Source organism: Anopheles merus, unplaced genomic scaffold, assembly GCF_017562075.2.
Source record: "Anopheles merus strain MAF unplaced genomic scaffold, AmerM5.1 LNR4000396, whole genome shotgun sequence".
In the NCBI taxonomy this organism is placed as follows: domain Eukaryota; kingdom Metazoa; phylum Arthropoda; class Insecta; order Diptera; family Culicidae; genus Anopheles; species Anopheles merus.
Genome location: NW_024427976.1, coordinates 30,419 through 47,305, shown reverse-complemented (window position 1 = coordinate 47,305; position 16,887 = coordinate 30,419). Strand labels below are relative to the sequence as shown.

The 16,887-nt window shown below is 39.9% G+C and overlaps 1 protein-coding gene across 1 annotated transcript in view; it reads left to right on the top strand.

Annotated features, from left to right (window-relative positions):
- Nucleotides 1-420: 420 nt before the first annotated feature.
- Nucleotides 421-16,887, top strand: part of LOC121602302 (protein O-mannosyl-transferase TMTC3-like) — a gene marked incomplete at its 5' end in the record, with an annotated part of 37,964 nt that continues 21,497 nt past the window's right edge. Inside the window, 2 exons of the mRNA XM_041931073.1 lie at nucleotides 421-502; nucleotides 14,267-14,366. Coding sequence (XP_041787007.1) covers nucleotides 421-502; nucleotides 14,267-14,366 — 182 coding nt within the window. The remainder of the gene's footprint in view (nucleotides 503-14,266; nucleotides 14,367-16,887) is intronic.

Genomic DNA, 16,887 nt, shown 5'->3' with positions numbered 1-16,887 from the left:
GTGGATTCTCCATTTTCAACGTCTCCCACTGGAGAGCCGTAATCATGCAGGCAAAACAATGGTGCGAATCTAGAAAAAAAGGGGGTAACTAAAGTAAAGCCTCGGAAAAAAAAAATTAAAAGAAGTCTGCTCTGCTTTAAAGTCACCCAAACAGTAATTTTCTGCGAACGAGACTGCAGTAGGTGAGTGGATCAAGATAAAATGAGCCGTTACATAAGACACTAACGAAGCACCATCTCACAGGCGCCCAACGACAGGTTGGTGGTAAGAGTTACTACTGACGGGGGCCAGCAAGTCGAACGAAATTTACTGCCCCATCGTTTACCATTAGCCACATGTGGTTCCTGATGGGTGATTCTACATCTTACTGTGATGCTGTACGTACCCAATGCACTTATTGCTTTTCCTCTTTCATTTCAGAATGTGCGCCATGCTGCTTTCGGAAACGGCCAGCTTTGCGGCAGCTCTATTGTTTGCCGTACACCCGATCCACACCGAGGCGGTAAGTAATGTTTTGCAATGTCTGCGTTACAATTGTTCTTAAGTTGTATGTTTATTGTTTAGAAAACAATATGCATCTGATTGTTGACATTGTTAAAAAAAAAAAATTGGAGTTGTGATACGGCACTAATGTTAACCAAGCGTAACTCGCAATGTAGGTGTTTATTTTTGGCTATTTTTCGTTACAATATTGATCGCTAAACTCGTCATTCCGTGTTGTTTATTGACATTGGTTGCAAATCCACTCTAAAAACTGAAACAAAAACAAAAGAATATCCTCCTAATGCTGGCTCAAGGACTCGGGTATGGACCGATGGAGAATGGGGAAAAATTTGCCACACTTAGGGATCAGACCAGAAAGCCATCAGTATGCTAATACGGCAGCAGATTCGGACTGAAAGCCATCGCGTTCGGTCGGAGAGCTTGCCGAGCGAAAGTAGAAAAACGAATGAATGAACGGTCCCCTAAAGCCGTGACGACACGCCAGTGAGAGTTCGTTGGTGTGTGGTGGGCAGCAAGTTTAAAATTCGTTCCAATTTAAAACTTTTCCAACCGAGGCGTGGCATCGTCTGTCCGATCGAACCCCTTGCCAAGGGCCAGCGGTGCGCTTTGCCTGCTACCAGATAAGCTGCTTTTTGTTTCAGTGCATATATATTTTTTAAATGTTTAGTATGGACTTTATTTTGCCACCCGCACCTTTGTCTCGTTGTCATTCTGCCCCCTCTCCGCAACAGCTAAACCCTTCGTTGCAAGGTAGAGGGAAAGGCCTGCGAACGCTCGGTGGCGGTGATGATGGTAGCAAAGTTTTGCCCATAATCAGCCCCGTTTGGCTTTATTTTCAACGGCTTATCCGATGGGGAAGCACCGACCTCTTCGAGCCGTGAAACCCAGCCGGGAATGGTGGGAAATGGGCGAAAATCTAACCATATCAGCCGCCACAGCATCGGCTCCACAATCGCTTATCGCTATGCATGGTGGCCGCCGGCTGCTCCCCTGGGATGGTGGTGTGAGTGGCCGTACTTTGGCACTCACCAAGAGATAATCGGGCGGCGAAGGAAAATTGTTCCCATTTCCTCGACGGTCGTTTCATCGTCCAATCATCGTTTCATTCTTGCGCCCGACATCCGTGGAGCAGCTGCTTCACTTGGCGAGAATGTGTGCATCACCCAACTGTATGTGTGTGTTTGTGCGGCGGAACCGTCAAAGATTGTAGCGTTGTTACGGGAACAGCTTCAGCTGTTTGCTTGCTCTTCGTGTACGGTCGAATTTGTGGTTTGCTTGTGTGAGTCGTTTTCTTTTCTCATGTCCGTCTGCTTGCACGAGAGTTGCTTATTCTTCTTTTTTGCGAATTTCCATCGGACGAACGGCGCGTTGTGGCCGATGTGTCGAGAGGTCGATTTCCGTGCGATATTTTCTGACATTAGGCGAAACTGGCCGTTTGTGTTCTTCTTCCCTGTTGGCCTTTGGACGGGGCTCAACCTCTGCTCAAGTCGACCGTAATTGAGTCAACTGTGCTGTTGACCAAAGAAGTCCACTTCTCGTGCCAGGGCAGTGGTGGGGACCGGCTTGCAGGCGATAATGTGGCGGAACGCAAAAGGAAAAATCGAATTTTCACCCGTTAGCTCGTGTTGTGAGGTAGGCCATAAAGCGATTAAATAGAATGAATAAGTTATGTAGGATAAAATCGGAAACCTTCCGTTCGTTAGCAGAGTTTTGACGAAACGATTTGGAATCTTTTTTACTTATGGCGCTGTAGTTGGTACAGTTATGGTACAGTTATTTTTCAAAATTAAATTATACGCAACATGTAAAGCAAAGCACAAAATGAGTAGTACAATTTATCTACAAAATTAACTATTCACAACATCGGCCTATTTCCTACCATTTAAACTCTTCAATTGAAAACATAAAATGCGATAAGATAATTAAACATATAAAAATATGATGATTAACAATACATGTAAGTGGAACTCAAAATAAATATAATAGATAATTATATACCATTAAGAAAATGTTATGCAAATCATCCTTTACATTTCATCAAAGTTTCTGGATTTTTTTTATTGAATTGTTTTACATAAAACTGTACATAAGTGTGCTTCTATTCAAACCGGTAGAAACAAAAATCAAATAAAACACGAAGCTTCGATCATGCAAATATTGAACCAAATTACTTCGAACAAGACGGCATTGATAAAAAAGACCTCTAAACTGTACGAGCTGTCTGCCGGCTTGTAGGTGTGTGTGTGTGTGTGTGTGTGTGTGTGTGTGTGTGTGTGTGTGTGTGTGTGTGTGTGTGTGTGTGTGTGTGTGTGTGTGTGTGTGTGTGTGTGTGTGTGTGTGTGTGTGTGTATTTTTTTTTCTTGACGTAACGCGCTTTCCATTTGCCGTGCGCGAAGGAGTGTAAAAGAGAATGTTTTATGGTATTAATAAATGAAATTTAATAACACTAAACGACGTCCGACGTCCGAAGCCGCGTTCCGTTGTCTGAAACGAAATGGCCATTGGATACGCTATGCACAAACCAACACACAAACACACTCCAACGCCTACAAATATCAGACCATGGGTGAAAAAGCAAACGCTCGTTGAATGGAAAAGGAAAGGATTTTTTACTCGTTTACTGGTTGCAGCAGGCTACAGCACCTCGAGGGATGTTAAATAAAAACCAACGATCAGCCATGGTTAAATCCATTTGATTGTATGGAAAGGGCTGGGCAAGTAGTGTGCTTCTACAGGAATAGTGGATAGATGGCGGAAGGGGTGTGTGAGTGTGCGTTTGTGTGCACTTTGCTCTGCATTGCGTTACAATGTCCTGTAGCAGAGGCATTTATTTTCATCCCGTACTTTCCCCTGTGCTCTCTGTTGCTTTCTGCCGTCCCTTTTGTACGCCATTCGTGTTGCCTTTTTGCTCACGACCTTTCACCTACCCGCCACCCTTTTTGCAGTCTCCAATTTGGTTAGTTCACTTTCCCATCTCCTTGCTGCAGGGTGTAAATTTTGAACTTGCAACAGTTGTAAGCCAACGGGCTTGCAGCGAATTGTACAACAAATTGAGCACACAAACTCACACACTTGAACACACAGATTTCTGATATTTTTTGTTTTTCTGTTTTACGCCCTTTGGATATGCACTTCAAACATACTCTCTAGTACACTCTCTTTCTCTCTCCCAGACATACACACGTCCAAGCAAAATCAAACACATACACATACTTTAGCGGCTTAAACTATGTTTTCACTAACGTCATCCTTTTTTTGTTACTGCACTGTTTGTTTGGCCAAATGTGTGAAAATGGGGAAAAATAAACCCATGCTAGCCGCTCGCAAATCTGCAAGTTGACACCACAACAGTGCCACTCGCACATGGATCTCGAGCTAGCTCTATTTTGTTTCTTATTTGGCTTATTTGGCTGTTTTATTTGAGTATCCAAGTGTGTTCATTTGCTTCGTTGATGCTACTGAACGTTAGTTCAGTGCTGATCACATTTAGCTGCATGTTTAGGGATTATAAATACTTAAACAAATCATTAAATTTTCTTTCTAGGCATATTTTGTAGTAGCAGAGAAATACCTTTCCGTTAAGTACACAGACTGCGTTAAAACAGAGGAATATCCCAAACTAAGCTATCCTTCTAATGCACAAATGGTATCTCAAATAGAATTAAATATTAATACAAATGTTTTCATACAACATACTTTCAAAATTTGTTAATTAAAGGTTTGTTTTTTGCATTGTTTGTGTAATGTACCATTATCTCATTTAATTTTTTTTTAATATCCATGTAGCCAAACCAGGCGTTAAACATCGTTAAAACCACTTAAGACACCTCTTAACACTTTGACACTTTGTTCGTAGATATTGTTCTAAAAACTGCGCATGTCTCCGGCTTGTATTGATGATGGTTCTCTTTGAAATTTTTATTCATATATGTTCTATTTCATTCTGTTCTGAGTAATTTGGGCAGATTGAATCTGTAAAATACTATTTAGTATAGCAGTATAAAATGTCGTTAAATCATGAAGAAATGCTCAATAAAATAACCTGCGTGAATAAAAAAAACTGCTCGGCCGTCAACCGATACTTATTTCCATTGCCCCATAGTGGTGTGCTCTGTCGTCAATGGCGTCAATGATTAAAAAACTGGGAAACTCTAATAAATGATGGGACAGATACTTAAAAAAGGTTGGACAAAAACCACAAACCCATGAGTACCAAAATAAAATGTACCTAGTTGAACTCGGGATCAGTTCCAGGATTTTTTTTTAAGATACAATATCAATTCCAGAAACAATGTGTGTTAAAGATAAATTACAGAACCGGTTCAGAATCGTTGCCAGGACGACAAGGGTCATTTTCCAGCTATGGTAGAAAATAGTGGTCGACAAACTTTACTACCGAAAGAAGCAAATTCTGCAATGATGTTCGTAGAGTTTCACGTGAAGAGCCAAATTGTTAAACCAAGAGCAAAAATATGTGAATTTTGTATGAAATATATGAACTGTTGAGATCCACCATCTCGATATCAACGAGCAGCATGCGGCTCGCGAGCCGCGCTTTGCCGATCGCTGGTATAGATCCGGGATCAGTGCTAGGCTCGGGTTGGGTTTGATATCAAAAGCAGAATCGGTATAGCTTCAATAGCAGCTGCAGGGTTGGGTTGGATATCAGATACAGGGTACATATGAGTTAGGTTTCAGTTCGTAGAGCGGTATCCTATTGAGATCTGTTCCAGAGTATCGATTATGTATAAGTTCCAGGAAATGTGTGGGCACAAGATCAGTTCCAATATCGGTATTTGTTCTGGTTCAGTAACAGGATCAGTATCAAGGCTGGATCAGTTTCAGACCGATATGGGTTCAGTTTCAGTTCCAGGGTCTTTATACATAAGTTCAGGACCAAATTCAGTAACCGTATGGGATCGAGAACAGTTCCACTTCCACTTATGGTTTTGAATCGTGAATTGCAATAGCATCTGGATATTCGTTTATTTTTTAATGCTCATTCTCTGGAAGTAAATCCTCGAAATTATTTGCTTAACCCTGCAACCAGGCTAAATTAACTCGTAAATCATATGTCAAATTAAAATTTTCATATTGTCTAAATAGTGTTTATTTGATCAACATCATATCCTCACGACGTCATTTTTAAAACAATAAGCACAGCAAGAAAATCTAAAATAAATACCACATATTAAACGGTTTTAAAAGATTTACTCAACTGCTTTTTTTTAAGTGTCTACGTGTTCTCAAATACCATAGAAGTGGATTCTTATTTTAAACAAATTTATAATAATTTTTGGTACTTTTCATATTAAGAAAAAAAGTATCATCTTTGCCGTGTGCTGGTTTGTTGAATATTTGAAGCAGGGATTTTTTATGTTAATTTGAAGTCTTCTCGTTTTGTTAATTACTCCAATTCCGCTGGATATTAATTAAACCGAAACCAATACCGGTTTATATTATCGAGTTTTCAGGACCACCGCGTGTACAAACATGCGCTTAAACTCCATTCTCTGTGTTGGAAATTGAATTGGAATATTTTGATTTGGGATAACAATCTGCTTACCCTTACCCGTGCCTGCCGTGTTTCGCACCTTACGCTCACAAATTCAATCTTCCGACTCCTTGTCTCGTCGTCATTACTTCCACATAAACATTCACCACGAAGAGCCTCTTGCACACGAAGACAAAACAATTATGCCAGAACCAGCCTATAACCTGGGAACATTTCGTTATCAATGCCCCACCAACACTTCACCCTCCCTTACAATTGGCAATATCGATCGATTGTGATCTCACAATTAAGGACCGCGCCGCCCTTGCCAGTCGCAAATCGAATTCGCCCAAACGTCCGCTAACCTCCACAGGTCGAAAGGTTAAACAATAAACCGGCATGCACACGCACACTTGATCAGCTGAAATTGGCTGAAAATGCACCGATTGTCGTGTTATTATCTTACTGCACTTAATTAGCTGCAGTATCCACCACCGTTTATATGGGGATGTTTCACCAGTCCATGTGCATGCGCGCTGTAGAACGACATCCAAGGTATATTGCCACAAATTGGCTTCCCGAGCCCCCAAATGTGGCACGTCGGCTCTCGTAACTTGCCAATTAAATTTTAACTCGATTGCCTGCGCCCCGGACGAACACAGTCGATTGTGGGCATATACAGAAGCGGTACAGCGACTCCGACCTACCGTTCTCTATAGCTCTCTTTCTCCCATTCAGATCTGTGTTTGCCTTCTTCGGTGCAATGGTTCGTATTAAATGTTTGTCTCTAAATCGAAGTGCACAAAACTCATTCACGAGGATAAAAACAATCAAATCAAAATCCGCAACCACCACTCCAGTTACTTGTTTCAGAGGCATGGGACACGGGACTAGAATAATGCGACAAAGATAGTGGTACCGATGGAGGGAGCAGGTTAGAAGGCGAGAAAATGGAAAACGGTCAAATACCGAGAAGGTATTATGGCAATAATTGAATTTGAAATTGAACAAACCACGGACCCACAGTGGATGAGCTGGCCGCAAATGTCGTTCCATTGCCAGCTCGAGGTGGTTTTGCTCCCGCGAGCATGTGTGACATCTTCTTGCTGGATGGGGTTAAATTGTGCACGAATAGCCACGGACTTTACTCAATCCATTCTCAGTCGCAAATCGCAAATCCGTGAATGAGAAGCAATAAGACGTTCGTGAATGGTGGTCTAGATATCCATGTATGTTTGTTTGCGTGCATGAATCTGTACAGTGAGTGGAATCGAAAAACTGAAAGCTGATCCATGTTCAGCTACCACACTCCCCGCTTGGGAAAAGAAAACTGATTCCAATTTCGGATAAATCTTTCCCTGGCCCGGCGATAGTATAAAACCCATGATGAAGGGATGAGTGTACGGATGAGGCTAGGTAGAACCTCACCAACCACAGTGTGCTTTAAGCTTCACGTTGCTCCTGTGAATAGAAACCTCGCCTGTTTGAAGATCTGCTTGGCTCGCGCTTGGTTTTAAACGAGTGTGGAAGAAAAGGTGTTGATTGAGTTTTTAATTGCTTGTAGAGCGCACCGTTACCGCGACTGGCTCGAAAAGAAAGGGCAGCTTAAAAAGCTGGCTAGATTGCGGAAGGCTTTAGCTGCGGTGAAGGTCTATTCATTCAGATGCGGATTTTGTGGTAGATTAAGTGGTGGTTTTAATACGGCAGGAACGTCTATCCCTAGCCAATTGGGCGTTGGAATGAATCTTTTTGTCGAATATGATCTCTCTTTTTTGTGTTCAGATTTCTACCCTATGGACAATTGATTAAGCTCCACACTTATTGTGGACTTATTTTTTAAGATTATTTTAATAAAAATTATTATATTTTCATTCAAAATTATCTTTTTTATGTTTGAAATAAACGAATGTCCCTTCTTTCAAGATATTCACATTGATCAGAAAATCAATCCCTCTGATCGAGTCTTAGTTGCTTGACTCTTATTGGATCAACTAGTATTATCTCGTCAATTTCTGGTTCGCCTTTCGAGGCCTTTCGAAGAGAAAGATTGTTTCACTCAAACATTACCCATTTTATGCTACATCAGCAGTTTTCATCCTCGCGGAAACAGAGAGGGAGCGTTTCTCTTGGCTTCTTCTAGTATTTTGCTGTAGCTGACCGAATAGCAAACAACTTTCCCAGAGATGCAGGGAGTGTTTCTCCCCAAATAACCCTCCACCATGTGGTAGCAAAGCAACAAGGAAAAAGATAATGCTCGCTTCTACCCTCACCAAAGTCTCGGCGATGGGATGCGATTGTGGGCACAAGTCGGGTTTTCATTCTCCAACCGCGCTTAGCGCACCGGGCGGTCCGTTGCTGATGGTTTGCCGTTTTGAAATAATAACAACGTAAATAGGTAATAAATCTTGATTAATGATATTGGATTATGTTCACCGAGCGCCACCCAAACTTGAACCATCAGACGGGGCTGGCCGCTGATGGGCAGCTATTTCGGATTACACCGCCGCTAACGCTAGCAGCAGTGCCGTAGAAGTCAACAGCCAAACGGTGTTTGGACAGTGAGATAGTCTGGGACCGCGAACCGAATGGCGTTTGGAAAAAAGTAAAATAAAAAAAGTATTGCCAGTCAAGAATGTCCTTTAAACCAGTTTGCCCTGACTTTCCCGTACCGAGGGATTTCAACCAACCGGGGTGGTTCAATTTTTGGAAGAGTGGGCTGCATTGGCCAACTAGAATCAACCCGGTCTACTGTTCAGTGGGGTAGCTCTGACCCAGAACAGATTAATGGCCGGTGGGGCTACATGAACGCGCTGTAAACAGAGCAGTGAAACGTTCGCATCGAGGGACAACAATGAGCTTTTGGCATAGGATGTAGGTTGGTTGGAGCATAGTTTTTTAGTTTTTAGGTCATAGCGCAACATGCTAAGCGTCAGAGTTTGATTTTTTTAAACAGTTTATCCGTTTTCCATTATTCTAAAGAAAACAAGACAAGAAGTTGAATAACATTGCTCTTACAATACCACACACTTCATCTGCAACTGCTTGTTGTACTACATATGTTAGACAAAACTAATCTAACTTATTTAAAAAAACAAGAAACAACCAAAATTCGATTCATTATTTATTTCAGTACAGCACATGGTAATTAATTGTTAGTTATTGATTGTAAATCGGCCATATTAAAAGCTAGCCCCATGGAAACTTAATTTTAATTTGTTGTTTATTTTTGAATATTTAGACTAATGTTTTGTATGTCCTTCAGTCAGGGTAACTAGACAGAGAGAGTTTCCTTGTTTCCAAATAAAAAGTGGGATTATCTTTTTTTCGCAGCATTTAAAGTTTAATGTTATTGTATGCATTTAATCTACATTTATATCAATAGATATGTATTGTATTCTCATGTTTTATCATTATAGACCGTTTTAATTTAAATTAAATTAAAATTAAATTAAAATTAAAATTAAATTGAATTAAAAATTTTAATTCAAGCATGCCAGGATGTCAAAAGAATAGACAGAGATTAAAGCATAAAAATAAGCATGATTTTTAGTTGCATTAACGGTAGTTTTTTAACAGTTCATTATAAAAGAACACGTTTGTAACCGTTTTATTGCAAAAGCCTCAAACTTTAACGGTTTTTTAAGAAACAATCCTATTAAGAAGATGTAAGTTGACGTATTATAGTCATTGTTATTACTATTACAAACATTATTACAAAATATTAACAATTTTCGATTAAGTGGGTAAATTAAGTGGCAACGATCGTTCTTTAACCATTTGATTAGGTTTTTTATTCTTTTTTGCCTTCTCCTAAATGAACGACCTTGAGGTGCGGTGGTGTAGTACGTTATACACCTGCTATTAAAAAAAATCACAATAAATTACAAAAGTCATTTTTTTAGGTAGCTGAGTAAGCGGAAACGTTTTCTTTTAAAATGTACTCCCAAAACATTTCACCTAAAAATCATTCGAAAAAAATATGGTAGAATAACTATTGAAAAACATTAGTTTGTCGTATACAATTTGCTAACTTATCGATTGTCAATTGTGTAAGTTTCATTATTTTCAATATGTATGCTATTTCCAATATAGTTGACACTCTCCTAACTTTGACGTCCTTGAACTCTGCATGCGTAGAAACTCATCTATCGATCCAATAACGAAGCCATGGTTACTCGCAATTTTCTCGTCCAACGTTCCCGATGGTCCCATGAATCAACCGCTAACGATCGCTTCCGCCAGGAGGATTCAATGCAATGTCGTTGTCTGTGCCATCCTTTGGTGCAAAATAATCACACAGTTGCGCCGAAAGCGCAGGACCATCGAAGTGCAATTCTCCATTACCACCGAGTATGTCATCCACTCGAGCCGTCAGCGAACGTGCAAATCGTGGTGTTCCGCAAGTCTGCTTGCCAGCGGTACGATGAATTGTACGCGTGTGATCTACCCAACGGGCTTTCTCACATCGCGCTCGAAGTATTGGCCAGTGCAAAAAAGAACCTTCCTAGCACGGGCACCCGGATAGCCTCCGGCCGGTGGTACAATGCTTCGGATGTGGGATGGATTAGATTTTTCATTCCCTACTTCCGAATGTGTTGGTTTTCAGGTTTTAATTTCTTTCCCTCACCCTGTCACACACTGTTGGGATGTCCTATATATTGACGGCCGTACAGGACGTGCGACCACGCCCGCACTAATCACACCATGAATTATGCTTGCCGGAACGCAGATCTATCGTAACTGATGGTGTGGAAGCGATGCCGCCCGGAGATGAATGTCACTATACAACTTGTTAAAAGGAAGAGAAAAGGGACAAACGGTTACAATTTATTGCTCGCGAGTATTCATTTGTCAGTATTCATTTGAGGCTCAGAATAGGTACCCTTCCACGGCACGATTATTTGATGGAGAATCTTTGCTCTTCCATTCTTTTGTGATGTTTCAAACGGAAATTTGTGGAACATATACGCATAATTACATGTTTTTATAGTTTGGTTAATCACTTAAACCTTTTAAACTTATGTTCTCCCATATGCAGAAAATGATATTTTGATAGGAATTTTTGAACAGGACTTACCGTGGAAACTAGGCTATTTGATGCGACTCCAACGTTTTAAAAATCGAAATACCGCCTCAACATTTACAGAACAGATGCTTAGTTCCTCGAAACAAAATCAATGAAGCTGTTTCTTTTCAGTTTATTCAAAATTGTAAGAAATTGAAAAAAAAAGTTTTAGCTAAACATCTAAATAATTGTTAGTGGATTTGATTGGATCAATCACTCATCCAACTTAAATGCTCGTCCTAGAAATGAGCTATCCCTACCGTAAACAGCAATGATCATAATTGTTCTGTAATAATTATGATATGAGTATTATTGCAAATGAATATCAGTGTACTGTTAGTGTCCTTTTGATTTTGTTTACCAATTCACTTACTACTACTTCACGACAATGTCTCGTTTAAAAAAAAAAGCATTTAACGAAACCATGTTCAAAGTTCATCTCATCCTTTGCCATGACCGACATACAAAGGATTTGTTAACCGTACTAAGTATTTATCCCTTGAAACGTACCTCCCCTTGATACCGCTTGATATGTACCACCAATCTTTGTGAACCCAAATGAACCAGTTTCACACGACGCCAAAGGAAATTTCGTTTTCCGTGTGCTTTAACCGCCCTGCCAACGCCACCGTAAGCGGATAATACCATCTTAATTGCATCTTGCAGACTGCATTGAATGTGTTCCCTCTGGGATGTTGAATCTTGCGGGTAACGTTGTTTTCGGAAGCGGAAGCATCCCAAAAACGCTCCTTTCGGTAGTCTTGTGAAGAAAATCCGACACAACGTCAACACCACAATCCCTTTCTGGATAGAACGTATAGAAAGTGCACCCCTGCTCAGTGTTCTTTCATTCCTGTAAAAAGCATTCGTTCTCATGCATCTCATTCCGTAATCTAAATAACACGCTGACAGGTAATCTGATTATGAACGGGAGTTAGGTGATGCATAAAAATAGAATCTCTATTGCCAATGAATGAATGAAAGGTTGTCTATAAGCGGATAATTGAGAAGCCGATAATGTAATGGATGCTTTTGAGAATGTTTAGTATTTTTAATGGCTTTTTATTTAATATATGTACCGAGTTTTGTATTATTGTATTGTATTGTATTGTATTGTATTTCTTAGTTGCGAGTCCGCCTAATAATGGTTACACAAGCTTTAGTAATAATAATAGTAATAATAATAATAATAGTAATAGCTAACGACTAAATGTTATACAAATCATATTCGCTCTCTAAATTGTCGTGTCGTTTCATTAAAATCAAAATGGCCTGCAAGTGCATTAAATTCGCGCATCATTACCGTAATGGGTTCATTAGATCCGTACTGCGTATTTCTAAAATTAGTTCTTAATTACTGTCGATTTCTGGTGGTTGGCCTGTTTGCATTTAATTTAATTTGTTCCAATATTTTCGGACAGTCAATATTTCCACAAAGTAGGTCAGCAATGAACAAGGCTTGCGCATTTCTTCTTCTATCAGCGAGAGTCTCTAATCCTAGCAGTAAACGACGCGATTGGTATGGTGGCAAAGTGTTACTATCACTCCACTGAAGTCGCCGTATCGCAAAACGTGTGAATTTGCGTTGGATTCTTTCCATTCTCTCTTTCCAAACTTCAGCAGATGGACACCAGACAATTGAGCAGTACTCCAATATAGCCCTAACTAATGCACAGTACAAAGTTTTCACACACACTGGATCGTTGAATTCCCTCGTCATTAAATAAACCTAGAGTTCTGTTTGCTATCTTGATGATATCTTCATAATGCGTTTTAAAAGTCAGTTTTGTGTCAAGTAGAACACCTAGGTCGCGTATTTGACTTTTCTTCTGAAGAAGCTGTCCGTTTATCCTATAGCTATGTGAGACGTGCACGAGTAAAGAACACAAGGACACATTTTTCAATACACAGACATAACATATTACGCTTACACCACTTATCGAATAAGTCCAGAGCCATTTGGAGGGTATTAGTGTCTTTGGAAAACGAGTATAACTCAATGTCGTCGGCATACATTAAAAATTCCACATCACGCAGGACAAACTCACATCATTAATATATAACAGAAAAAGTAGCGGTTCAAGATTACTGCCCTGAGGCACACCTGATGTACAGTAAAACGGATTTGATACAACTTGTCCAAATTTTACACAATATAGTCGGTCTATTAAATAAGATTGGAGCCAAGTGAGAGTACTCTCGGTTAGTCCTAGTTTTTTTAGTTTTGCGAGCAGCATATCGTGTGATATGCTGTCGAAAGCTGCTTTCAGATCTGTGTACACACAGTCTGTTTGTAGGCCAATATCCATGCCACTCAAACAATCCGAGACAAATTTTACCAAATTTGTGGAGGTTGAACGCTTCGGCATGAATCCATGTTGTTCGTTGCAGATATAATGCCGAGATGCATTCAGCAGGATCTCATGAAAAATTATTTCACACACTTTAGCACATGAACACATTCACGATTATGTCTTATCGTTCGTCAATCTGGAACATACTCTTTGTATTTTTTAAATTATTTTTGCACAGTTCTGTCTTCTTGCCAATATTTGATACAAAAGTGAAAAATTTCTTAAAATAATTTTATAATTAGTATTAGTTAATAACACGTAATATGTTACAATATGCATTGAACCGATCTTGCTTGAACTTCAATCCGGCTTCAATGTGCTGGCTTTAATCTTTCGAAAGGAAAACTTCCTTCTATTTTATTATATTTTATTTGGAGAGTATGGCTAGCACATGTAAACATAACAAAAAAAGCAAATAACAAATCATACCACGTTTTATCCTTCTACAAGGATAGCTGATATTTAACACAGCTGACTGGTGTGGTTTTAATACGCCGGTACGTTGGCGTATCGTTAAAGCTCCATTCCTCATAATCCATTGGTCAGACCAATCTAGCTTAGTAACCAGCAAGCCTAGATTACATTAATTAGGCCCATTTCTCTTCCCGTTGATGTCTAACATTGATTTTTCTTACCTACAATTTCACAACGTACACCCATTTCATTCCGACCGAAGCACCGATGCGGGACAACGCAAGGTGGCATAATTCTCACCGAGCTCTCCAAAAGCTCTGTGTATCGTTCTTCTCTCACATTCGAGTACAAATAATATTCCTACCATTATCATGCCGGGCCCGGGTACCATACTCACGTCAATTCTTTCTTTTTTTACTTCGAATCTCATTCCAGGTGACCGGTGTCGTCGGACGGGCGGAAACACTCTCGTCAGTGTTTTTCCTGGCAGCGTTCATTTTCTACACCAAGGCGACCAGGCGGAAAAAATCCACAGGTACGTATCGCATCGTAGCTTGTCGCGGTGGGACCAACGTTCAGAGCGTGGTGAAAGGGTGTAATGTTGCGCAAACAAGTGTAATCACCTTCGAGGGCAGCTAGGGTGATAGAAATGAGAGTAGAAATGGTAGTAAAAAAAGGGACCGACCGAACGTGCGGATTTCACAACTCGGCGTAGTGTCGAGCAGGTGACGATTACTCTAGCATTGCGAAACTGATGAATAACTGTTGCTTTGTGAGCGGTTGAAAAAAGTACTTCCTGTATAAGCTAACAGAGTTGGGCGGAAGTAACAAAGCAACACTGGTGGGGCAAATATGTCTGACCACAGCAGGAATAGAAACCAACCATACGGAACAGTATAAAACCTTTGTGAAAACAATATCGAAAAATATCATAACAGCACTATTTAATATTTTGTGCAACTCTGATTTTTCAACTATGTACATCAGTTGTTTATTTCTGGATATAGCTGGATAAATGCTATTTCCTTAGTTCTAAAATTTCATGCTTGAAAAACTAGTCGATTTCATTCAAGCATCAAGCATTGTAATTCAGCTCTACCAGTGAATACTTTATATGGTTCACTGTTTGGATTTGACATATGTGTTTCCCTCTGATAAACGTTTTTAAAAATAATTAATTTATGGTTTCCGTGCCTATAATCACGGAGCTTCAATTAAGTCCTTTATTGATCAGGTTGGCTTAAAGATATGTAAAAAAATACCGGATAATCTAATAAACGGTGTTCAGAAATAAGCCCCTGATTAGTACATATGCAAAATCTTTAGCAAATACAGCCAGAATCCGCTCGCTATGTTTCCAATTAGGGAATTCAACATGCAGCGAGCCGAAATTAAATCACTGATAGCTGGCTTTTTTTGCTGGCTTGCACCCATATCTGTCATAATAGTGCACTTGATGCACTCAGTACCCTAATGCAATTCAACTCGTACCGTGGCACCCTACCAGGCATGCCACTGGGCAACATGCTTGTGTCAAGGATCCACTCAAAATGCCACCTAATATGTGAAATCAATCAATTTAGAACGTTCCTATGCTGCTGCTGTTGCTGCTGCTGCTGCTACTGCTGCACCCTATCATAGTTCTGATCCAATTTCAATTCCACCCTTATCCTTTACCGCGCACCAGAACTACGTACGTTTCACTCGCTGTGCACAGCTGAGCCCATTGCTTGGCGTTGCACATTATGCAACTGTCCGCACACCACCGTTTCGAGCAATTTGCTGATTTTACAAGAGCACATGCACACAGCACAAAATGTGATTAATTATTGAAAATCCGCTCCCTAATGATTTGCTATTCATTGGCGAAAATTCCTGGCGCGCTTGAAATGGTGGTGGTCTCCGGTTGTGTCAGGGTGTGTGTGTACGGTGTTTGGTTGCAGTGCTTAGATTGCACCTGTTTGACTTTTGATAGCTAGCGTTTGTGTAGAGTGAAAAGAAAAAAAGACAGCTGAAGCATCATCTGACTTTATCTAGCGTTTACGCCATTTATACGGCGAGGATACCCATTCATCTATTTTGGCTTTAATCACAGCTTCCTTTATCTAGCATTGCTTGGTTAGGTCTTTCAATATACTGTATACTATTATATAGTAACATAATACATTATGGAATATCAAATAAATATGCATGCAACAGTTTATCTCCTATAAAAATAAATGATTTAATGAAGCAGACCAAATAAGACTTTTGTATAATCATTTAATGTAAGAGATTGTTTTTGGGGAAAATAGTTCATTCAATTATGAAAAATATAATATTTTCGTTTTGTTTCAACCACAAAAAACCTTAGCTTAATCATATTATATTATTTTTGCTTTACTCTGAAGTCATTTAATTTCCATCGTCGCATTCACTTAAGCTTTTGTTTTTCACGCTGACGTTAGCTTTTAAATTAAGCAAAAACCTTCTCAACACAAAAAGAACATAAATTGTTGCAGGACTTACAATGAGATTAAAATGTAAACCTGTTCATCAATCGCGCTTGCGTGTACTCCCGTGGGGTTGCAGGGAAATTAAGGAAAATTTAACCGTCCGTCTCTCTACGGTGACTTGGCCTGCCATTACGCAAATCTTTTTTACCATTTTGTTAAAAATGACCACCATTTGCCATATAGAGAGGACAGCCAAAAACCCTTTTGGAAAGTGTGTCCCAAAACCATCCACACCAACCTCCATTTACTTCCAGCATCCCAAACGAGATTTCTCGTTCATCCAATCCCTTCGACGCCACACAATGGATTCGATTTATTTTCGAAATTTCGGCGCGAAAAACTAACTACCTTACTTGCAACTACCGTTACGGTAGAAAGGAAAAAAATGCCGTGCTCTTTTCGGCTTCGCGGTACGTTGCAAAATGTTAAAATTCCTTTCACACCAATGAAATTACAACATTTATCAAGTAAATTACTTGACGGGTTTTTTTTTCTTCGGAAAACGGAACAGAGGTTCGAGCTGATGGTTTGGGCTTTGTAGCATCGTCACGAAATTGGGAT